The 24,311-nt window shown below is 56.8% G+C and overlaps 1 protein-coding gene across 1 annotated transcript in view; it reads right to left on the bottom strand.

The window, feature by feature from the left end:
- Positions 1-8,506: 8,506 nt before the first annotated feature.
- The window catches only part of LOC309603405 (scavenger receptor cysteine-rich domain-containing protein SCART1-like), a gene marked incomplete at both ends in the record, with an annotated part of 41,118 nt that continues 25,313 nt past the window's right edge, over positions 8,507-24,311 (bottom strand). The window contains one exon of the mRNA XM_082338261.1: positions 8,507-8,517. Within this exon, the coding sequence (XP_082194387.1) occupies positions 8,507-8,517 (11 nt within the window). The remainder of the gene's footprint in view (positions 8,518-24,311) is intronic.

Raw genomic sequence — 24,311 nt, 5'->3', positions numbered from 1 at the left:
CCCCTCCAGCACTACCCAGAGCACTGCCAGCCTTGGCCATCTCCACTCTGCCATTTCTCTCCTCGCCCCGTCACTAGCTCCCCCCGCCTCTGGGCTCTCTCCACCCCTTGCTGCTGGTGCCCCACAGCCAGGCAGTCAATGGGGCGGTGCATAAGACAGGTGAGAGCACACAGTCTCATCCCCCCAGCTCTGCCTGTACCCCTCAGTGGCACCCCGCAGCACCCCACAGCCCTTCCAGGAGGCATGGTCCCTGGGACTGCTATGGAAGGACCCACCTCTGCGCCCAGCCCTGGCGCTTAGCACTTGCCCAGCCAGGAGGGCTAGGAGCAGGCAGAGAAGGGCCCCCAGGATGATGCAGATGATGACGGGCACTGAGACTCTCCCGCTGCTGGTCAAACGATTTCGGGTAGGATCTGCATGGGCAAGAACATGGAAGGGGCAACACCAGGCCTGGGAGAGGTGGGGGCAGCACCAGTCCTGACTCCCATCACTCAAGGCAGCAGAGAGTGGAAGACCCCAGAGCTGAGTAATGGGGAAGCTTCCACCCTGCTGAGCAAATTACAGACCTCCCCAACTCTCCCACCACCACCCCAGTGCCTCCTCCTGGGAGCTTCACACCCCAGCAAGGAGCCCCTTCCATCCAGCTGTGGGTCACAGCCTGGTGATGGGGATACCCAGCCTCGGGCGGGAGGACAAGTTACCTGCTCGGGGTGGGGATGCTGCTGTCCTGGCTGGAGCTGCAGAGGAGGAAAAGGAGAGCTGGGCTGAGAGGACGGGTGTGTGGGTACTGGGGAGCCTCCTTCCCAACACGCCCTGTGTGTGTCTGGAGATGTCCCTGACACATCCCACCCAAATTGCCCCTCCAGTAGTGCTAGAAAGGCAGGCCGGGACAGGGCCCACGGCCTCTGCTCTGGGCGGCAGGCAGGGTGGCACAGGCAGCCCAGGGGACAGCCCTGGGGCTGCAGGGCCCCACAGGCAGTGGCCTGAGGACACCCAGCTCCACTGAGGCTGCTCCCCACCTGGCACCAGGCTCCTGCACTCTGCAGGAATGGCCTCGCTCTTGGGAGGTCAGGGGCCATGCCAGGACCAAGTGGGTAAACGGCCTTCTCTAGCTCCCTGCCAACACCTGAACAAGAGGTCCCCGTCCTGCCACTCACCTGAGCAGCGCACAGCAGCGTCTTCCTTATGCCGGCAAGCACCACCATCCCCGGGCCGGGCCCAGCAGTCCTGCAGGGACAGCTCCATCCCACAGCACTCCACCTGCTCCAGCCAGATGGGGCCTTGCCCCATCCCAAATGCAGCCCCATTCAGGGCAGACACCGCAGGGCCACAGCCCAGCTGCCTGCACGCCACCTCGGCATACTGCATGTCCCAGGAGTCGTCGCACACCGTCCCCCAGGAACCACGGTGCCAGACCTCCACTCTGCCTGAGCACCCGTCCTCGCCTCCCACGGCACGAATCTTCTCCCTGTCTGGAGAAGGCAAAGACCTCCCATGGCACCCAGACAGCAGGCAGAGCCCTGCCAGACAAGAAGCCTCCCCACACTGCACGTTATCCAGCCACGCAGGGCCAGACAGCCTGCCATAGGGCAGCCGTGTTTCCAGGGATCCTCCATCCCCGCAGCCCAGCTCCTTGCATGCCAGCGACACCGTGTCGAGAGTCATCGAGTTGGAGCAAATGCTCCCCCACGTCCCGTTGTAGAAAACCTGCAGGTGCCCGGAGCAGCCGTCGCTGTTGTCCAGCCTCAGGGCCACGAACTCTGGGAGGGAAGGCACCAAGGGGGAACAGGCTGGTCTGGGGCTGTGGGAGAGGGGGTGCCTCTGCACTCCCCAGGCCCTCAGCCGGGCAGGGGCATGGCCAGCACATCCCTCTGGCACCCAGGGGCAGAGAGAAGTCCCTGATGCACAGACACCCCTGCCCTTCCCGCTAACACTGGGGAACAGCTGAGCTCCCCAGGGCCCCCCAGTGGGACTGAGGGTGCCTGTGCATGGGTGTCTGCAGGACAGGCTCAGGCAGGAGCTCAGAGGCAGCCAGGGACAGCCTTTGCTCTGCCAGGCTCTCCCCACGTCCTGGCCTCCCCAGGAACCAGGGTCCCACCACAGACCTGAGCAGATGACTCCTGCGTCCTCTTTGTGCCCGCAGTCGTGCTGCCCCCAGGACCCTGCTGGGCAGTCCCAGAGAGCAGCTTCGGCCCCAGAGCAGTTCACGCTGTCCAGCCATATCTGACCAGAGCCTTCCCCAAACCGAGCGGAGCCAACCGTCTCCACCGCCCCTCCGCAGCCCAGGTGGTGGCAAATGACGGCAGCATCAGACAGGTCCCATTGGTCATCGCAGACAGTCCCCCAGCTGCCCTGGTGGTAGATCTCCACTCTCCCCGCGCAGCGCCCAGACCCATTCACCAGCCAGACCTGCCGGCTCCCTGCAGTGGAGAGAAACCCCAGATGCTGTCAGGGGCTGGCTGCCCACCCACCTGATCATCTTGGGGGCCTGTGCAGTGCCGCTCATCCCAGCAAATGACTCCCATGTCCTCCACAACCCCTGCCGCCAGTGCACTCTCGGGCAGGGAGGTGTTGCATTGGGTCAGGTTGGTCTCATGCCCTGCGCACCGGACCCCTCGCAGCCCTACGGGGCCCGTCCCTCGCTCAGGCTTTGGGGGGTTGTAGGCTGTCTCTCCTTGTCCACACTGCAGCTGCTGGCACACAACGTTGGCCTCCCGCATGTCCCACTGGTCATCCAGGACTCTGCCCCACGTCCCACGCTGGAAGATCTCCACTCGCCCATTGCACCGGCTCCCTCCACCCACCAGCCGCAGGGATGCAAAGCCGGCTGAGCCTGGGGAGAGCAGAGATGCTACAGCCACTGGAGGCACCGGGGGACATGGCACCCTTCAGGGAGGAGGGCAAGGGGGAATTCTCCAACCACACAGGACAAGATTGAGCCTTGTGCTGATGAGAAGCAAGGGCAGAGCCCAGGCCCGCTCTGCAGCTCATACCCAGGTCTGCTGCTGCTGGGGGCACCCAGGCAGCTCCTGCCTGGGTGGTGGGAGGAGGCTCTGCAGGGCTCTCTGTGGGGATGGGATGCGGTTGTCTGCAACTAGAGGGATGGAGCAGAGCCCTGCAGCCCTGTCCCGGGCTCATCCCACAGCAGAAAAACACAGGAGCCCAGGCCTGCCAGTGGCACCAGGGCCTAAGCCGCTGCCCTGGGGGCAGATGGCTGCCTCCATTCAGTCCCCTGATCTCCCACAGCAGAGCAGTCACTCTGAGCAGGCAAAGCCCTCCAGAAGGCTCCTGGGGAAGCAAGGGTTTCTCCAGGGAGAAATTCAGCCTGGTACTGCCATGGGACCCCTGCTTCAGGTGGCCATGTTGCACACAAAGGGCAAATGGAGTTAATGCAGCGTTTTCCAAGCGCTCACCTGAGCAAATGACAGCGGCATTGTTCCCATGGGAGCATGGTGAGGCCCCCAGGGTGATCACTGGGCACTGTCCCAGGTGGGCTTCAGTCCTGTCACAGTGGAATGAGTCTCTCCAGACAGGGCCAGTCTCTCTCCCAAAATGTTCTCCTCCAGGAATGGACTCAGCAAACCTGCAGTTGAGTTGACGACAGAGAACATGGGCATCCGAGAGATCCCAGCGGGAGGCACAGAGGGTCCCCCAGGTCCCCAGCACCTGGACCTCCACCCTCCCTGCACACGCCGTGCTGCCGTTCACCAGCCTGAACCCTGTGTACTCTGGGGACAGAGAAGGAGGACTCAGGGTGGATTGGTGCTCTTGTACCCTCAGTAGCTTGCAGAGAGGCCAGAGGGACAGCATGCCTTTCTTCTCCTTCTGCACTATTTTCATGCTGCAGCCAACCCATCACCCATCCTGTCCTCACACCTGGCCCATCATGGTCCTTGCTCTGATCCCTGACCCCCGGCACAGCTCAGGTGTTCAACACCCCACCCTGAGTCCTTACGTGTGCAGCTGACAATAGCGCTGTTCACATGGGTGCAAGGCTGGTCCCTGGGAGACCCCCTGGGGCAGGAGGCGAGGAGGGATTCATTCCCCACACACTGCAGCTCTCCATCCCACATGGGACTCATCCCTTCTCCAAAGTGAGCAGCCCCAGCCACAGGCAGGGCCACACCGCACTGCAACTCCCTGCAGACCACGTCGGCAGCTTTGGGAGCAAAGTGGAAATCACAGACAGTTTTCCACTTTTTCCCATCATGGATCTCCACACATCCTGAGCAGTGGCTCTTCCCTTCCACCAGCCAGACAAATCCTGGGGAAAAAAAAAAAAACCAAAAACAACCAACTGAGACCGGTCTGGCAGTTCCCACAACACCTCCAAGCAAGCCATGACCAAATGGCCCATTGCACATCCCAGGGGAAGCTGTTGGGGGAGTGCTGGTGACACAAACACATCCAGGCCCCCCTGCAACCCTTCTCTACACCATCACAGCACTCAAGGGTGTGTGTCTATCTCAGACCCACAGCAGACCCTGCAGACCATGTTGCCACCTTTGGGATGAAAGCATGAGTCACAGGCAGTTTTCCAAGGGTCCCCATCATGGATCACTATATGTCCTTAGAAGGGGCTATTCCCTCTGACCAGCCAACCAGATCCCTCAGCAACCAAAGACCCCTGAGAGTTCCCACAGCCCTCTGGCAGTCCCTTGACCACATCCCACCTGATCTCCAAGGTGGCCAAAGGCAAAAAGCCTCATGACCACCCCAGCTGCTCTCACAGGGTGCTGATGGCACAAAGAGAGCAGGGCCCGCCTGCCGCTCCTCAGAAATCAGCCCAGCCCTTGTGGGCTTGCTTCCCTCCCAAACCCACTGCCACAGGCACTGCTCAGACGAACTGCTGCTGCCCCACAGACCTTGGGCTGCCTGGCACTGGTCCCTGGGCACTGCAGCACCCAGAGCACTTGGGGTCTAGGGAAATGAGCACAGACACTTTTGGTTGCTGAGCGCTCTCTGTCCCGCTGAGCTCAGGGCCAGGCATGAGGAACCTCTTGGTGCCACCAGAAACATGCCCTGTTCCCAGGGGGGTCTTGGGCTGTTGGGGCACCTCTGGGAGATGGGACATGTCACAGGGCACAAGTGTAGTGAGGCTGAACCTGCGGTCGGTGTCTGTGCCAGCCACCTGCTCTGGTGCCTGCCCAGAAAAAAGGTCCCCAGTCATGGCCAGAGCGCACTGCTGGATGCTCATGTCCCTGGCCAACAGCCAGGCAGAGGGCGGGAGAGTGGACAGAAGAGCAGCCCTGGGCTTACACAAGCTCCCAGTGCAGGGGCAGGGACAGAGGAGAACCAGTCAATGCTGGCAAATCCAGAAGTGCAAGGTGGCCAGGGGCTGGGACAGACATAAGAGGCTGGGCAGCAGGTCAACACTTCTGGATGGGACTGTGTCCCCATAGGCAGGCTCTCATGGTGTGACCCTGGGAGAAGTACGAGGTGCCACAAGCCACCTTGCTCCGCAGACCAGGCCAAGCACTCCTCCTCTCCAAGCAACCCCTTTGCTTCAGCCAAGGGACTTGTGCCTGCCAGGGAGCACAACCCCAAAGCAGCTACCATCCCATGCCCTTCCCTGGTACCGTGGGTGGCCACATGAGTCACTCTTGGTGCCCCTGGCATGGGGGCACCTGGCCCTTGGCACTGCCAGGCAGGTCCTGGGTGAATAAGAGGAGAAAGATGGGAATCAAGAGACAATGCAGGGCAGGGTGGGGGATTCATCTGAGCCAGCTCAGGGGCCAGGCAGAGTGTGGGCACCTTAGGTTAGGCTCTCTCTGGGCTTTTCCCAGGGACTGGGAACACCAGCAATGAAAGCCTCAGCTCGGCAGTGCGACTGGCCACATTGGGCAATGCTCTGGTGCCCACTTGTTACTCCCTGAGGGCACAGCCAGGTCTCTTTTCCATCCCAGCCCCAGAGGTGGGGAATAGGCTCCCCCCTTACCTGAACACATCACTCCAGCGTCACCAGCATGAAGGCAATTATTTTCACCCCATCCTCCATGTGGGCAGTCAGAGAGGGCAGATTCAGTGCCATTACAGCCAACAGCATCCATCCAAATGGGGCCAGATCCTTGCCCAAAGTATCCAGAATGAGGAGCTCCAACAGCAGACCCACAGCCCAGCTGCTTACAAACCACTGCTGCATTGTTCATGTCCCAGTAGTCACCACACACTGTCCCCCACCGGCCCTGTTGTTTCACCTCCACTCTCCCAGCATCGTGCCTGCTGCAGTTCACCAGCCTCACCTCCACAGCACCTTCAAACACTGACACAAGACCAGTCAGGACAGCACTGAGCCCCGGCACTGTGGGTCTGAGGGAACCCCTGCCCAGGTGGAGTCAGAGGTGCCAGGGTGGGAGCCCACTCCCCTCCAGGCTGTCCCCAGGGCACTGCAGGGGTCCCTTCTATCCCCACGAGCTGCGCAAGGCTGGGGATGCCCAGCTCCGGTCCTGCTGGGTCATTTGTGGCCCCACAGACTTTGGCACCTCCTTCCATCACAACGGCCCCCTGCAACCTGCCCTCGGCCCACACCCACCCAGGGCACCCACCCCTCCCCAGACAGCACCCTGAGAAGAGACCTGCCCCCACCAGGGCTCCCCCAAGCATACACTGCTGCTTCTCCCCAGGGCCCCGAGATCCCCTGCACTACAGCCTGCCTTGGGCATCTCCCAGCTCATCCTCCACCCGCAGTACTTTCTGTGTCCCCTCTGGTGCAACATGATGATCCCAGTGATCCCTCCCAACCCATGCCCCCTCCTTGTCCTTGAGCACCAGCCCAGCCCTGCCCTTGTCTAGGATCCCCCAGGAAGGTCACCTCTCTGCCAGCCTGCGGGAACAGACACCCCAGGTCCCTTGTCTCCACAGGCTGCCCCCTCAGGCTGGAGCTCACCCCAGTGCTCAGCACCCCACCCTGAGTCCTTACATGGGCAGGTGACTATAGCACTGTTCGCAGGGGTGCAGGGCTGGTCCCTGGGAGACCCCCTGGGGCAGGAGGCGAGGAGGGATTCATTCCCCACACACTGCAGCTCTCCATCCCACATGGGACTCAGCCTTTCTCCAAAGTGAGCTGCCCCAGCCACAGGCAGGGCCACACCGCACTGCAACTCCCTGCAGACCATGTCAGCAGCTTTGGGACCAAAATGGGAGTCACAGACAGTTTTCCACTGGTGCCCGTCATGGATCTCCACCCGTCCTGAGCAGTGGCTCTTCCCTTCCACCAGCCGGACAAATTCTGGAAAACAACAAAATAACCGGGAGTTCCCAGAGCCCTCTGGCAGATACACGGCCACATCCTGCATCACCTCCAAGCAAGCCGTGACCAAATGGCCCATTGCATATCCCAGCGGAAGCTATTGGTGGTGTGTTGGTGACACAACACATCCAGGCCCCCCTGCACCCCTTCTCTACACCATCGCAGCACTAGAGGGTATGTGTCTGTTGCAGCACCCCGCACCACCCAGACAACCTGCTGCTGCACAAGGCACCCTGTGCTGCCCAGCATGGTCCCAGAGCAGTGCTCTGGTGCCCATTTGTTACTCCCTGACAGCACACCCAAGGTCCCTTCCCCCGTCCCAACCTCAAGGGTGTGGAACAGGCTGTTCTTTTACCTGAACACATCACTCCAGCATCCAGCTCATGAACACAGTTATTTTCACCCCATCCTCCGTGTGGGCAGTCAGAGAGGGCAGATTCGGTGCCATTACAGCCAACATCATCCATCCAAATGGGGCCAGATCCTGGCTCAGTGTCCATACTGAGGAGCTCCAACAGCAGACCCACAGCCTAGCTGGTTGCAAACCACTGCCGCATCGTGCATGCTCCAGTAGTCATCACACACAGTGCCCCACTGGCCCTCGTGTCCCACCTCCACTCTCCCAGCACAGTGCCTGCCCCCATTCACCAGCCTCACCTCCGCAGCACCTTCAAACACAAACATGGAACCAGTCAGGCACAGCACCAAGCCCCAGCACTGTGGGTCTGGGGGAAGCCCCTGCCCAGGCCACGTCAGAGGTGCCAGGGTGGGAGCCCTCTCCCCTCCAGGCTGTCACCAGGGCAGTGTGGGGGTCCCTTCTATCCCCATGGGCTGCGCAAGGCTGGTTGTGGGCAGTTCTGGCCCTGCTGGGTCATTTGCCATCCCACTGCACAAGGCACCTTTTCCCACCCCAACGGCCACCTGCCCCCTGCCCACACACACCTGCACACTGTGCCCAGCCCTGCACAGGGCACCCTCTCTTCCCCAGCCCAGCACCCCCTGGACAGCCCCGTGTACCCAGGCCTGCAGCTTCCCATGCAAACCGCCTGCCCCGGCACCATCCATCCATACCCACCCCCACCCCCAGGGCTTTCTGTGTTCCCACCAAGACGATTCCAATGATGCCCCCACCCACATCCGCTCCTCACCCCTGGTGTCAGGGCCACTGCACTGGGCCGGGCCCCCCAGGAAGGATGTCTCTCTACGCAGGTGCCCCCGTCCCCTTCTCTCTGCGGGGCACAAACTGCCCGCATGGGGTCAGGGCTCCCCTGGAACAAGGGGGGCAGTCAACAACACACAAACCCTCCGGGGTACCCCAGAGGCTGGCAGTGCCCTGGGCATCTCTGGGTGCTGCCGTCACCAGCTAGGCCACCACCGCCTCCAGAGGCACAGTGCTGGGCAACAGGGGGTCCCAAAAGGGTGCCCCAGGACAGGCTGTCTATGAATCCAGCCAGGCACAGGCTGCCTTCAACACCGGAGCCCTGGAAAAGGAGGTACTCTCCCATCCAGACAGGCAGGCACAGGGTCCATGGACTTGAGCACCTTCTGACCCTTGTCTCAGTAGCACCTGCAAAGCAACCCCATTCCCAGACGGATCCCAATGACCCTGCGGGTACCCGCTGGCCCTGGGCTGTGGGACAATGGAACTGGCACTTACCTCTGCACAGCTGTACCCAGAGGAGCAGCCACAGCATCTGAGGGGACAGGAGTCCCCCTGTGCCCATCCGGAGCCTCCTGCCCTGCCAGCACATCCCTGCCGCGCCACACTCCCTGCCACAGCTCCTGGGTACTCATGGGGACAGTGACGACAGGAGGGCAATATATGTCTGCAGATCCCAGCCCAGCTACAGGATGAGCCAATCAAAGCAGCAGGACCTTTTTAGACATTATCGGGAGCTATCTCCCCTCCGACACAGCCCAGCCCTCCGATGAACTTCTCCAGTGCCATTCATGACCATATATGAGAGACGGCTCTGCTGCAGGTGTCACGTCACTGTGGTGGGGGGCTGTCACAGGACAGGGCTGGTTGTGGGGGAGGAAAATGGGTTTTTCACCCCTTGAGCCCTGCTGTGTTGACCAGGAGCGCTGAGCATCTCCTATGTCAGGCACATCCAAGAGCCCAAGGTGAGAGCATCCAGCCACCCCCGTGCCATGGGAACCACAGGGCTGGGACTGCACCGGAGGCTGTGTCAGGAAGGGAAGGAAGGAGCCCCTGACCCTGCTACAGACCCCGCTGTGCTGGGAGCAGCAGCTGGGAAAGGGCCTTAGCCCAGGCCAGAGCCCCATCCCAGGAGTGCTGGCTCACCCATCCTTCCCTGGAGAGCCCCTTGGAAGGTCCCTCATGTCCCTGCCCTGGCAGCAGACCCACAGCCCAGAGGCTCAGACATGTCCCTGACTCTCAGCCTGTCACCAAGGGGCCGTTATTCCCCACAGGCGGATCAGGAGCTCCAGCCTGCAGGTGCACAAACCACAGCCCCCGTGGCCTCGCAGCACTCCCCGCGCTCCCCCACAGCGCCCAGGCAGGAAGTCTGTGGTTTCCTCCTGGCACCGTGCCCAGGCACATCCCTGCGGTGCCCAAGAGCCACCCCCACCCCGACTGCTCCAGCCAGGGCTGCAGGGGCTGCTCCTTCGGCCTCACAGACACGGGGCGGGCAGCTCCCGTCCCCTGTGATGCCCTTGTGAGAGCACACAGCCGCTCTGCACCGAGCCCCACAGCCATGGGGTGCCATTGGTGATGTGACCACTGCCACCCTCCTACTGCCACCTCTGTGTGCTCATGGGTTATACTGATGGTGACCTCACACCCTCCTACTGCCAACGCTGTGTGCGCATGAGTTACACTGTCACACATGTGCGCGGTGTATGGACTTCTGCTGATGATAGTTCTTTCAAAAAGTCGTATTTGGGCATGGTCTAAATATTATTTTGGTGCCATCAGAAGCACCTACACGAGCTATGTGCCAGCTCCTGACCTATCAGCTGCTCAGGCACCAGTGACATCACAAGTTCATACACAGCCCCTGGCCTATCTGCTACTCAGCCACAGATGATGTCATAGCATCTGCCTCTGATGTTGGCCTGCTCCTGGCCTATTGGCTACTTGGGCACCAATGACCTCAAAACCACCTACAGAAACTGTGGGCCTGCTCCTGCCTTATCAGCTACTCAGGCAGCAGTGACCTCAAAACAACCTACACATACCCGTTATCGTTTAACCCCAGCCAGCAGCTAAGTCCCACACAGTCGGTCACTATTTCACTAAATAGAAAGGTAATTCTACCCCAGCCAAAATCAGTACAATGCCAGATGCCTGCTCCTGCCCTATCAGCTACTCAGGCACCCGTGACCTCACAAGAACATCTACACCCATTTGCCATGTACTCGCTGTTGAGGTACTCAGCCTCCGGCGACCTCACAAGCACCTATCAGGGCCATGCACGTGGTCCTGGCCTATCAGCTATTCAGCCAAGAGTGACATCACAAGTACATACCCAAGCCATGTGTCTCCTTCTTGCCTATCAGCTACTCAGGCACCGGTGACCTGACCACCACGTATCCACCTACTTGCTATCCACTCGCCTATGAGATACAAAGGCACAAGTCACCTCACAAGCTCCGACACAAGCCACGTGCATGCTTTTGGCCTATCAGCTACTCAGGCATCAGTAATCTCACAACCACTTACACAAGCCGTGTTCCAGTTCTCAGCCTGTCATCTGCTCAAGCACATACTAACCTTTTTGCTATGTGCTGACATGGTGGAGTGACCCCAGGTGGCAGCCCCCACCCAGTCACTTGTTCACTCCCCATCAACGGGATGGAGGAGGGAGCTGGAAGGGCAAAAGCGAGAAAACACATCTCGTGGGTCGAGATAAAGACAGTTTAATAAGTGGAGGAGTAAGCACTCACAGCAGGAGATCGATGCCCAGACAGTCTCTGAGCAAAGGACACTTTGGAGAACACACCCTCCTCCCCAGTTTTATTGCTGACCATGACATCATATGGCATGGAATATCGATTTGGTCAGTTGGGATCAGCTATCCTGGCTTTGTCCTCTCCCAGCCTCTTGCCACAGCCAGCCTCCTCGCTGTTGGGGCAGAGCGAGAAACAGAGCCTTGACGCTGTGCAAGCACTGCTCAGCAATAGCTACAATGTCGGCTTGCTGTCAAAGCTGTTTTGGCCACCAAGGCAAAGCACAGCACCACAGGGGCTGCTAAGAAGAAAATTAACTTCATCCCAGCTGGACCCAGTACAATCTCCACCTCTTATTCCATACCGTGTGCATCCTGCTCAGGTTCTACAGTATTCAACATATTTCCATCCACCACCACCACTCCCTTCCCCATCCTTTGACATGACATAGACACAGCATACTGGGTTTGGATTGCTCAGGGGGATCTGGACAAGTCCCAGCACACTCCTGACTTCTCCCCTCACTCAGTCAGCCAGAGCTTATTTGAAACGTTCAACCAGGTTATCAACCTCAGGACAAGAAAACACGTGTATCACTAGCCCACACCCCACACTGGTCTTACAGCTAGCTGTCAGATCCCCCACAACCCTGGGGAAAGGGAGTTCCCCACCAGCACCCTTCCCCTCTCTTTGGCACCTCAAAATCCAGTTTGCTGTTCATGGGCTCATTGGCTAGTTCCTCTTGTTCACATGGTCTTTGCTCAGATCCTCTGTGGGTCTTCTCCATATGGTCCCCATGCACATATTCTTCTGAAGCTGGCATTTTGTCCTGTTTTTTTCATGTTCGCAGACAGCTTTGCCTGTGTCACAAAGAAAAGCTGAGAGTCCTCCCCAGTTCACCCTGCGTGGCCATCCTGCTGGCCTGGGCTGGGATGTGGGGTCCTCCTAGGCCAATTCACAGCATTGGGCTCTTCTTTGTATGCTTACAGGATTTGGGCCAAGGGCCCCTTGGTGGCCTCCTGGGAGGGGGCCATAGCCCTCGGGCATGTTCCAGCTTGGCTGTGTCCTCCCCACCCTCTTGACGTTCCTCCCACCCCAGACATGTCTGGGCTGCTTCTGCAGCCCGGTAAAGTGGGGGACCTTGACCCACCCTTGTACTTTGCTTTCTATTCACATTTAAACTCTGATTATTCCTTCCAGTAGCTCTTATTAAAGCAGGTTTTATCCATTTGATACCTATGTTGTAATGGCTATATAGATTCAATTTCTCTGCCTTTATAAATGTTTACATATATATATAAAAAGGCATACACATGTAAATGTTTATAGAAGTATATGTATTTAAAATATTGTATCTAATCATAAATAAATAAAAATATAGTTATACTTATTTGTACACTCAGTTTTAGATATATTTCTAAAAATGTGTCTATTGTACATCAATCTGCCTATTTTTCTATCTGAGCACTTCCTTGTCCAAAGGAGGCAGGCAGCCAATCAAAGGGCTGCATGGGAACACATGGGTCTGACGGTGTCAAAGAAATGGCTGCCAGCCAACCACAGCGCAGTATGAGATCACGTGGGGAATGAGGCTGTCACAAGTGGCGGCCTCTCTGTACATAATGGCAGGGGGCTTCCCTTGCCGACTGCTTCTGGGTGCAGTGGGAGGGGAGGCTCCTCTTGCCAGCCAATCACAGGATTTCCTGAGAAGACGTGGGTTTGATGCTCTCAAACAATTGCTGTCAGCCAACCACAGAGCAGTGTGATGTTTAAGAACATGGCAGCTCACTGTCGTCAAATGGTGGCACCACGTCATAAAATGGCACCACCACGCCCCAAATGGCAGCCTAAACAAAATGGTGGCCAAAACAAAATGGCAGCCCCAGTGTATGCAGGGTACGGGCCTTCTGGGTCAGATGTACTTCCGGGTCAACCAGAAGGGCGGGGGGGGGGGGGGGGAGGGGGGGAGGCTGCTCCTTCCAGCCAATCACAACCAAGCACGTGACCCGTAGAGGGGAGTGCCTTCCAGGGCAAATGGCCCCTGAGGCAGCTGGGAAGGGGCGGGACTTCTGCTGGCAGCTGGTGGGCAGGGCGTGGCGCATGTCTGCCCTCTGGTGGCTGTGGTGCCTGTGCTCCTGGTGTGTTCCAGGGCCATGACCCAAACGAGCACAAGGAAGGCCCGTGGTGAGGTAAAAATGCTCCTTTGAACCGCTGTCAGAGAACGGGTCACTGCGGTGTCAGAGCTTCAGTGTCTGTGCCTGACGTGAGAACTTTCCCACCTCCCTGTGCTTCCAGGCTGCACAACCCTTCTCCAAAAAACCGCTGCGGGACCCTCCTGGGTCTCGTGGGAAAATGTGCACGACTGTGCTGAGGATCCCCTGGGAGCAGGGACAGCACAAAGCCTTTTCCGCGTGCCTCCTCCCCTGGCCGTGGTCTCCCTCTTTATCAGCACCTGAAGGCCGCCTCCATCTCCTCCCCATCCCTGGGTCTGGTGATGGCAGCTCCGTACTCAGTGGTGCCTCCAGCAGTGACCCCCCTCATCTACAGCATGAGGAACCAGGAGCTCAAGGATGGAATTAGGATTACATGAAAGTTTCTGCAATAGTGATCAACTCTCCATCTCTCTCTGCAAACAACTCCCAGGATATCCCATCCAAACCTGCTGCTTTGGTGTATTATCATTATTGTTACCAATACCATTATCATTACCTTTCCCATTATTGTTACTTGTGGTTATTGTGTTCCTAGAGAAATGTTTGGATTTGTCTCGCTTCTCCAGAGGCATGAACCTGCTCTGTCTCACCTGGAGCCTGGGTAAGAGTGTGTCTAACACTGGGGCGGAGCTGACTGCCCCATAGCCTCTCTGTAATAAAACGGGATCTCCCCCGTGCAGTGGGGAGATGAGCAGCAGTCATCCCCATCCAGCTGGAGCTGCCCCACACCCTGAGCAGCAAGGCCAGTGTGGAGTCGCCCTGTGACCCCAGGCACCACAGCCAAATCACCCTGCAGAGCACCATCGCCAGCTCGGGGCCCTGCAGGGGTGGTGGGGAGGGGGCGAGGAGCAGCCAGGTAGATGAGAGAAAGGTTAGGGAGAGATCAGAACAGAGATGACCTGGGCTGGAAATTGCCTCAGAGACAAAAACACCAGCGTTCACCTAATCCAAGACAATGCCCAGGGTGTGGGTCCCCTAAAGTGTGGTCATGGTGCAGAGCCAGAAGTCCTTGCTGTCCGGGAGCTCCACCAAGCCTGGGAAGCGGATGAAGAAGGACTGGTGCTGACGACTGTGCATCCCTTTGTGCCATCGCCCCGCCTCAAGGGTGGCATCAAAAGGGAGGCTGGGACTCTGCGTCAGGGCTTGCATGAAGGAAGCATGACTCAGCCCAGAGTTCCCCTCAGTCCCTAGCCAGGCAGGGCTGGCACCCCAGTCAGTGCAATTGCTCTGCGGACCCAAGGGACACGCTGGGTGGGGAGATGCAGGGAAGCCAGGATTGACCCCAGCACTCCCGGTAGCCTCTCTGCAGCCAGAGCAGCTCTCCACAGCTGGGAGGAGATGCGCTGCTGCTTTCTCCATGGTCAGGGCTCTTTGGGGGCTGTAGCCACTGGCACTGCCTGCTGGGAAGCCCAGACCTAGTTCTGAGCCCCGGTGCCCTGCACCACAGCTCTTAGTACCTCCCCTCCCATGCCACCATCCTCTCTCAGAAGCACCACCAAGTGCATTACTCCCTTGGCAGGTATGCAGAGGAGCTGCTGGAGGTCTTCTCTGCTCCCCCATGCTGCCCCCAGCTCTGCCTCAGTGTCAGCCCACAGGCACTGCCACATTCCCTCCCTGTTAGGTGCTGGGTGTCTCCACATGCCCTCCTCTGAGCCCATGCAGGGATCCCCAGGGTGTCTCTCTCCTTGGAGCTGTCACCAATGCCTGGCGGTGCAGTCGCAGGGGATCCCAGTGTTGCCACACTTGGAGAGAAGGTTGTGATTGTCCTTGGTCAGAGTAGGCATCAGGATCTGTCTAGCGGTCAGGAGGGAACAAGGAGTACAAGAGACAATGAGGACAAGAAGCAGGAGGGGGATTTTCAAATGAGGTTTAAGGAAAAAAGCCCACACCTTTATAGTTGCTTCGTGTTGGGTCTGGGGCCCAGAGATTTTCAAAACTCAAGTGGAGAAAACACTGACCAGCCTGATCTAAGGGACAAGCTCTCCCTGCTCAGAGCAGATTGTGGCACTAGAGACCTCCATTGGTTCCTTCTGACTGTTCTTCATGGTATCTGTGGAGACTGCCTAGTCTAGTCTAGACTAGGGCACCTACTGGGGTTGCCCAATACAGGGTGCAGCTGGGTTTGGAATATCTCCATGGATGGAGACTCCACAACCTCTCTGGACAACCTGTTCCAGTGATCCACCACCCTCACAGGAGAAAAGTGTTTTCTTATGTTGAGACGGAAGCTCCTGTGCTTCCATTTCTACCCATTGCCTGTCACTGGGCACCACGGAGAAAAGTCTGGCTCCCTCTTCTTCATTCTCTCCCATCAGGTGTTGATACACATTGATAAGATCCCCATGAGCTTTCCCTTCTCCAGGCTAAAAAGTCCCAGCTCGCTCAGCTTCTCCTCCTGAGGGATTCTTGTGTGCCTTCATCATCTTTGTGGCCCTTTGCTGGACTCGCTCCAGTAAGTTAATGTGTCTCTTTACTGGACAGCCCAGCACTGGAGGTAGTGCTCCAGATGTGGCCTCACCAGCGCTGACTAGAGGGGCAGGATCACCTCTCTCGACCTGCTGGCCAGCCTCTCCTGAATGCGGCCCAGGAGGCTGTCGGCCTGCTTTGCCACACAGCCACACTGCTGGCTCGTGGTCAGCTTGCTGTCCACCAGGACCCCCTGATCCTTCTCTAGAAACCTGCTTTCCAGCCAGCCGTCCCCCAGCCTGTCCTGGTCCATGGGGTCCTTCCTGCCCAGGGGCAGGGCTCTGTGTTTCCCTTTGTTGAACTTCATGAGGTTCCTCTCTGCCCGGTTCTGCAGCCTGCCCAGGTCCTTCTGAGCAGCAGTGCAACCAGCCGGTGTATCAGCCACTCCTCCCAATTTTAGATCATCCACAAACTTGCTCAGGATGCCCTTGGTCCCATCCTCCAGGACTGTAATGAAAGGCTGAACAAAATGGGACCCAGTATCAACCCTTGGGCTACCCCACTGGTGATTATCCTCCAGCTGGACTTTGTGCCACTGGACACAACCCCCTGGGACTCAGTCAGTTTTCAGTCCCTCTCATTTTCCACTTAGCCAGTCCATACTCGCTCAGCTTGTCTATAGGGGTAGAATGGGAGACAGGCTGACAGCTCCCTGCATCCTCTTTCTTGTTCTGCTTCAAGATAAGGTTTCCATTTGCTTTCTTCCCATCCTCAGGAACATCACCAAATCCCCTTGACCTTTCAAACATGATTTCAGGTCACCTTGCAAGGACATCAGCCATCTTCCTCAGCACTCATGAGTGCATCCTCTCAGGTCCCAAGGACTTATGTATGTGCGGTTTGTTTAAATGTTCCCTAAGCTGAGACTCCTGCACCAAGGGTAAGTCTTCCTTGCTCCTTGCCTCTGGTCTTGGGGCCTGGGATTCCTGAAGGTTGGTCTTACCAGTAAACACAGAGAGGAAACAGGCGTGGAGTACCTTGGCCTCTTCTGTCTTCTCTGTCACCAGGGTCCCACCCCATCTAGCAGCAGGCCCACATTTTCCCGAGCCTTCCTTTTGCTGCTGGCATCATTGTTAAATCCTTTCTTGATGCCCTTCATGTCCAGATGGAATCATCAGATTGAGATCGAGATGGGCTTTGGCTTTCCTAACACCCTCTCTGAATGCTCGGGAGGTTCTTGGTGCCCTCCAGAAATCTCCTGAGTGTCTTGTGCCCTGCTGTGCTGCCCCTCCGGCAGATGTCCAGCTGGGTAATGTCCCCCATGAGGACGAGGGCCTGCAAATGAGAAGCTGCTTCTACTTGCCGGAAGAAGGCTTCATCTGTTGCTTCTTCCTAATCCAGTTCATCCACAGCAGACACCAACTACAACATTACCCGTGGTAATGTTGGTCTGCCCACTAATCCTGATCCATCGGCTCTCATCTAGCTCCTCACCTGTCACTAGCAGAGCTCCATGCTTTCCTTTTGCTCACCCACAGACAGGGCACCTTCCCCTCCTCAGTGACCTGCCCCATCCTTCCTAAAGAGGCAGCTTCCATCCATGGCCACGCTCCAGTGCTGTGAGCTATCTGACCATGTCTCTGATACCTAAGTGAGATTTCAGCTCAAGAACTGCCCACAGACTCCTAATTCCTCCTGTTTGCTCCCCAAGCCATCTGCATTCCTGTGCAGGCCCATCAGAGGTGTGCCCAGCCATGCTGATTCCCCGCTGAGACTGAGGGCTACTTGACAGGTGCCCACAAACAGCCCTGGTTGTACCCTTTGCTTCACCTCCAACTTTCTTATTCCCTGTTTCCCCCCTCCCGAGTTCTTCCCTTTGGTCATCCTCAATCCCTCTCATTCAAGAAGCCCACCCCTGATTTCCCTTTACCCGCTGGCCCTGGCTTTGCTTGCCTGTTGCCCTCCTTTGGTGTTTCTGGGCTGGCAGCATTGGGAATTCCTACCTTGGTCAGCAAGGCCATTGAACTACTACCTCCTTATATTATCCATCATGGCCTTCAATTCCTCATGCTGTCATCTTGTTAGAGGCACCACAGGACAGGGTGAGCCACCTACACGCACACAGGAACAGCTGACACAAGGAAGATTCAGTTCATGGGGACCTTGGGACCAAACGCTGGGATTTGGCCAACAGAAAGCTCATCAAGTTTGACAAGGAGAAGTGGCCAGTCCTGCATCCAGGGAAGAATAACCCCATGTATCAGGGCAAGCTTGGAGCTGACCATCTGAGGAGTGAGCCTGTGGAGAAGGCCGTGGTCGCTACAAGGGATGCAATAGGAGCCAGTGGAGCATGCTGACCATGAATAAGGCCAGCTGCACACGGGGCTGAATTAGGATGAGCAAGACCAGCCAGACAAGGGGAGTTACCTTGACTCAGCGCTGTTGTGGCCACATCTGAAATAATCTGTCCTGGTGTGGGGCTCCATGTTCTGCAGGAGTGGGGAGGAACGGGAGAAGGTCCAGAGGTGGCCTGCCAAGCTGGGCTGAAGGGGCTGAATCACATGGCTTGTGTGGAGAGACCGAGGGACCTGGGCTGCTTTGGCCTCATGGCATAGAGGCCAAGGGCAAGGTTGTAGTAGCCTGCAGTCGCTTGAAAGGTAGTTTCAGGCAGGCTGAAGATTTCCTTTGTAGAGGAAACGGCATGAGGAAGGAAAAGCTTTGGAGTCTGAGCCTGGGCATGAGGAAGATGAAATGTCACTTGAAGGGTGGTGGCGTGGTCCAACCGGTCACTGGTGGTGGTGGTGTTTGTCTGTGATCAGCCCATGGCTTTCTGTTTCAGAGAGAGATATTGGTACAGGCAGGGACATGGGAGGATGAGAGCAAGGTGGGGAAGTGGATCGTGTGTCTACAGCCTGTAGGGAAACAGGCACAGCCATGGGACAGTGTAGGACATCCTGGGGTGGAGATGGCCAATGATGACAGCCATACAAGAACTGCTTTTGACAGAGAGATAGGAAGGGATAGATATAAATGCCATGAAGCAGATGATTAAAGAGTTCATTTGACTTCTGAAAGATGGGGCGAGTTTCTAAGTCCCTGAAGCTCAAAGCATCGACGAGATAATCAGGAGGTATCTGAATGAACAAAAAGCAGGGGGAGGGGGGAGCCTGGAGAGCAATGGGAAGGGCAAATGTCCCGCTACCTCTGCTGAGAAGATGCCCTTAGACATGGCCATTTAATCAAGAGAGGTGGGAAGACCTGAAAGATAAGGGAGATGGAATACGCAGCGTAATATAATAGATAGAGCAGCCATAATGCAAGTACAGGAGATCAATATTTTTTCTCCTATGATTAATGCACTCCCTGCAAATTCCCATTCTGGCATGATGGGAAAACCCTGCCACTATATTAAAAGTACTCAATTGTTTCAGCTGGTGAAAATGGGCTCCTATTTTTTTCTCAGTGTTGCAGATTTGTTCACCTTTCCAGGCAGACCTTGTTTGCCTGACCATAAAACACCCAGGGCGGCTTTTAGAGGCCTCCGTGTACCTGAGGTGTTTGCCGGGGGCTGGCAGCTCTCAGGCAGGGCGTGTGGGAGAGCAGAGCCCCTCGGGATCTGCAGGCAGAGGCTGGGCAGGGGGTTCCCAGGGCATCTGCACTGGCAGGAGGTGTCTGTGTCTCTGTAGCTGAAGGCATTTGGGTCCTACATCCAACCACAATAAAATTTAAAAGCTGAAAAGTGTTTTCAAAAATTTTCTTTGCTTTGCAGCTTTCTGTTTAATTCTTTGTTTTATGTTTATTGACATTTTCTAAACATTTTTCTTTTCAGGCTAGCAGCATTTAAAGAAAAGGTCATTTTGTGTCTTGCCCACAGCCCTGTGCCCCCAAGACAGCTCCTGCCCAGGACTGTCAGCGATACCCCTCAGTCTTTGCCGAGAGAGAGTCACACTGGGGTATCGACCTCTTTTCGCTGCCTGAGATGTTAGTTTAGGTGGTCACATACAGCACAGGAAGATTCCTGCCCCATAAACATTTGCTCTGTGGTTGTCAGAGAAGGGGCCTGACACCATAGGATCAGTTCAAGTTGGAAGGGACCTCGGGAGTCCTGCAGTCCAACCTGCCAGAAAAAAAAGGGTCAGACCAGGTTGTTCATGGCTTGATCCAGTCTGAGTCTGGAAACCTCCAAGGACGGAGTCTGCACAGCATCTCTGGGTGACCTGCTCCAACGCTTGGCTCAGCTCACACTGAAACAGACTTTCCTTATCTGCAGGCTTAATCTCTCCTCTTTCACCTCCCACCCCCTGTCTTTTGTCCTCCCACCATGCCCCATGGTGAAAAGCCTGTCTCTCTATTCTCCATCAAGTCCTTGTAGGTACTGGCAGGCCTCAGTGAGGTCCTCTCAGCCTTCATTTCCCCAGGATGGGCTAGCTCATCTCCCTCAGCCTCTCCTCAGGGGAAAGGTGCTCCAGTCCCTGACCATCTTGGAGGTCCTTTGCTTCAAGCAGAGGGATTCAAGCACTGAGCCCAGCAGGAGGATGGAAATGGCCAAGCAGGACAATTCACCCATAAACTTGGGGTGTGCTGCCAGTGCTGGAAATGGCCAGGGAGAAAGGCTGGGGGGTTACAAATGTCCTGGGGCACCTGCCCCAACTCTCCATGGCACCAAAGGCACAGAGCAGCCTCCTCTCTCCTGCATCTGCAAGTCTCAGCTCCCTTCCATGAGCCCTGGCTCTGCAGCACCAACCCCTGGTGTGAGTCCTCACCCTGCAAGGTCAGACAGCTCAGCTAACTTCAGTGCGTTCCTCTCCCGAGCACTTCCCAGCCCAGCCCAGTCCCTCTCTGGTTCTCCCCATCACTTCCCACCCCCTACCCATCTCCCCCCTGTCCAGCCCAGAAAAGCAGCCCATTCTGGGCTGACCCCATGGCAGTGCCCATTGATGGGTACTGCAGAGCTCTGCACACTCAACCCCACAGCCCCAGCCCCTCTGAAGGTCACAGTAGCTCCTGGGAGGCAGAGAGGTGTCTCAGCCTCCCCATCAGGTGCAGGGCTGAGGGCCAGCCATGGCATGAGGAGATGGAAGCCAGTGGCTGCTCCTGTCTCCAAGACATCCTTATTGTCCACTGCCAGCAAGCCCCTCTGTGCCAGCCCCTCTCCCAGGAAAAGACTCCTGGCCCAGGGGATCCTCAGGCTTCTCCGGCTGCCCAAGCAATAGAAAAGCCTGCCCGAGCTGGTGCATTCAGAAATAGATTTCTCTTTGTCATTTATAACCCCCTGCAAGCACAGAGGTGCTGCTTTGCTCTTCTCCAGGCATGTCCCTGCCCCCAGAGAGCCTTTCACCAGGGAAGTTTGTCCATGCTGGCCTGACCTGCCACTCCTACCCCCTCCCCGTGCTCTCCACAGGGCCCCAAGCTGTTGGTACTGCTCTGCAGAGCGAGTGGGCCGTGGTGCCTGAAAGCCATGGGGTGATGTCCCAGGCAGATCCCTGTTGATCATTCACCATCTCCAGAGGAACTGGGCACCCACAGGTGAAGGCTCAGCCCAGGCCCATTCTCTAACACATTGCCCCATGCCCTCCTCCCCTCATCCCATGGAGAAGCCAAGCAAAGCAGCATGGCATTGTGGGGGCAATTTCTTCAGCCTGACCTCAGCTTTGGCAGAAGAGCCCAACCTCCAGACACCAGCACTGAGGAAATCCCCTTTTATTCCAGAGATGCGACATGGGAGGCGAGCTGTACCATTGTGCCAGCCACATGTGAACAGGCCTCTGGGTCAGACAGGCTGGGTTCAGGCCTCTGGTGGAGTGGAGTGGATGCAGGCATGGACAGACACAGTTATCACAGGCAAAATGCCCAAAGCACAGGGGGTTCCGAAGATGAATTTGAAATCACTTCTGAAGAGACACGAGCAGGTTAATGCTGCTGAAAAGAGCTGATTGAATCAGCTGCTTCAATGTGTCTTTAAGCTCCTTGTTCCTCATGCTGTAGATGAAGGGGTTCACTGCTGGAGGCACCACTGAGTACAGAACTGCCACCACCAGATCCAGCGATGGGGAGGAGATGGAGGGAGGCTTCAGGTAGGCAAACATGGCAGTGCTGATAAACAGGGAGACCACGGCCAGGTGAGGGAGGCATGTGGAAAAGGCTTTGTGCCGTCCCTGCTCAGAAGGGATCCTGAGCACAGCCTTGAAGATCTGCACATAGGACACCACAATGAAAACAAAACACCCAAATTCCACAAAGGTGCTAACCATGATAACCCAAACTTCCCTGCTGTTTGTGTCTGAGCAGGAGAGCTTGAGGATCTGGGGAAGTTCACAGAAGAACTGGTCCACAGCATTGCCTTGGCAGAGGGGTAGTGAAAATGTACTGGCAGTGTGCAGCACAGAACTGAATAAACTACTGCCCCAGGCAGCTGCTGCCATGTGGACACAAGCTCTGCTGCCCTGGAGGGTCCCATAGTGCAGGGGTTTGCAGATGGCAATGTAGCGGTCGTAGGCCATGATGGTGAGAAGAAAATATTCCCCTACCATCAAGAAGGGAAAGAAAAAGATCTGGGCAGCACATCCCTGGTAGGAGACAGCCCTGGTGTCCTAGAAGGAATTGGCCACGGCTTTGAGAACAGTGGTAGAGATGGAGCCCAGGTCGAGCAGGGCGAGGTTGAGGAGGAAGAACTACATGGGGGTGTGGAGGCATTGTTCACACACTACAGCGGTGATGATGAGGCCATTGCCCAGGAGGGCAGCCAGGTAGATGGCCAGGAAGAGCCAGAAGTGCATGAGCTGCAGCTCCTGTGTGTCCGTGAATGCCAGGAGGAGGAACTCGGTGATGGAGCTGGCATTGGACATTTGCTGCCTCTGGGCACGGGGACCTGTGCAAGGAGGAAAAGTCATTGACAAGTTAGGGGAGATTTTTCTGAGCAAAATTAAAGCCATTTACTACAGACCCTCCCCTTGCTACACACAAACACGCATAAACACACACACATTTCCCTTTTCTAGGAGACCTTCCTTCAGCTCCATGGCTGAAGCTGTGCTTTGGTGCTGGTTGAATGTGCCATGAGGAGCTGGGCCTCTGCCCTCTGGCTGCTGAGGTGTCAGCCCCGCTGTGCAGCAGTGCGTTCATGGGAATGGTGGAAGCAGGGTCCAGTCCTGGTGTTCAGCTTTGTCAGATGAAACCATCCCTAATGCAGAAGGGCTTGTCAGCATCTGCACTCCCAGTGCTAAGGAATGAGGATTGCAGAAGGCAGACTGAAAGTTTTTTTTAAAAAGAATTTCCCCCTCTTCTTTGAGGATTGTTTTGGGATGTCAGAAACCCTCAGCATTTCTGTTGCACTCAGGGAGAACAGAGCAAATCCTGTAAGGCAAGAGGATTGCCTTGGGATTAGAGCAGAGTGAGGGGAGCTGGTCTGTCCCTCAGTCCAAGAGGCCCTGGCCTTGCACCTTTCTGAGACTGAGGGCAATCACACTGCTATGTTCCTGTGAAAAGCCAGCAGACACTGCTGAGAGCAGAGGGATCCAGTGCAGACCACTAAATGTCTCACCCTTTCTCAAGGTGTCAGCACCCCACTTCCAGCCAAGGACACGCAGGGCTCATTTCACCAACCCAAGAGCATTTCCTTGGCCATTGCATCTCTGTGCTTCTCCATGGGGCTTTCAGGTAACGCAAAGATGCTATGGGACAGATTTGCCTTCTGGAGGGCAGCTCACAGCTTGGAAAGATACCTCAAGGAGATGCCTCAGTTTTTTCATGATGGTATCTCACTAAGGGCAAACGAGCTCATGCCCCAGCCCCACAGCGTGCATTGTCCACAGCCTCACAGATGAGAGGAAGGCTGGGACACTTGTTCCCAGGGACACACCTGCACGAAAGGCCCCACAGGATCAGTGTGTGACTCTGCAGCTGAAACTGCCACCCCCAGAGAGCCTGACAGCAAGACCAGGATAACAAGAGCAATCACACAGACAAGTGGAGAAAGAAGGAAAAATACAGGGAGGTTCTGGCTGAGAGAGGCCAGGGCAGAGGCATTGGGGCACTCAGACAGCGTTCCCCTTCCCCAGCTGTGCACGCCACCTCCCAGACCCCAACATTGCCGGGCAGCTGCTCTCAGCCCCTGCGCTCTGCAGAGGGAAGTGGGCCCGTGGCTGCAGAGCTGCACCATGGCTCTGCTGGAGCTCTGGCTGCAGAGGAGGTGGTTCATGGCTTGGACCCCACAGCCCTGAGGGCAGAGGCTTTGGAGGGTGGGAGAGGAGGCAAGGGGGCTTGCTCAGAGGAAGGGGTCTGTGTTGGAGGGGATGATACGGAGTTTTCTGAATTCTCCCTCCCACAACATTGCTCTTTTAAGTAAGTTTCCTCTCATTCCCTGATCGTAATGCTGCTGCCTGGAGATTTTCCTCCTGGGAAGTGATTCCCTGTGCCATGTCTTTTCCCTGTCAGCGCTCACAGACCCCATGCCAACCTCTGTGCACTCCCCTTGGCCCTCCAGAAACCTGCCTGTTTGCAGGGCACTGGCTGGGCACATGTTCCTGTTGGGA

This window comes from Platalea leucorodia (assembly GCF_965183815.1).
Source record: "Platalea leucorodia genome assembly, contig: HAP1_HAP1_SCAFFOLD_75, whole genome shotgun sequence".
Classification (NCBI taxonomy): domain Eukaryota; kingdom Metazoa; phylum Chordata; class Aves; order Pelecaniformes; family Threskiornithidae; genus Platalea; species Platalea leucorodia.
The sequence above is the reverse complement of the archived record's forward strand: the minus strand, read 5'-3'. Positions and strand labels throughout refer to the sequence as shown.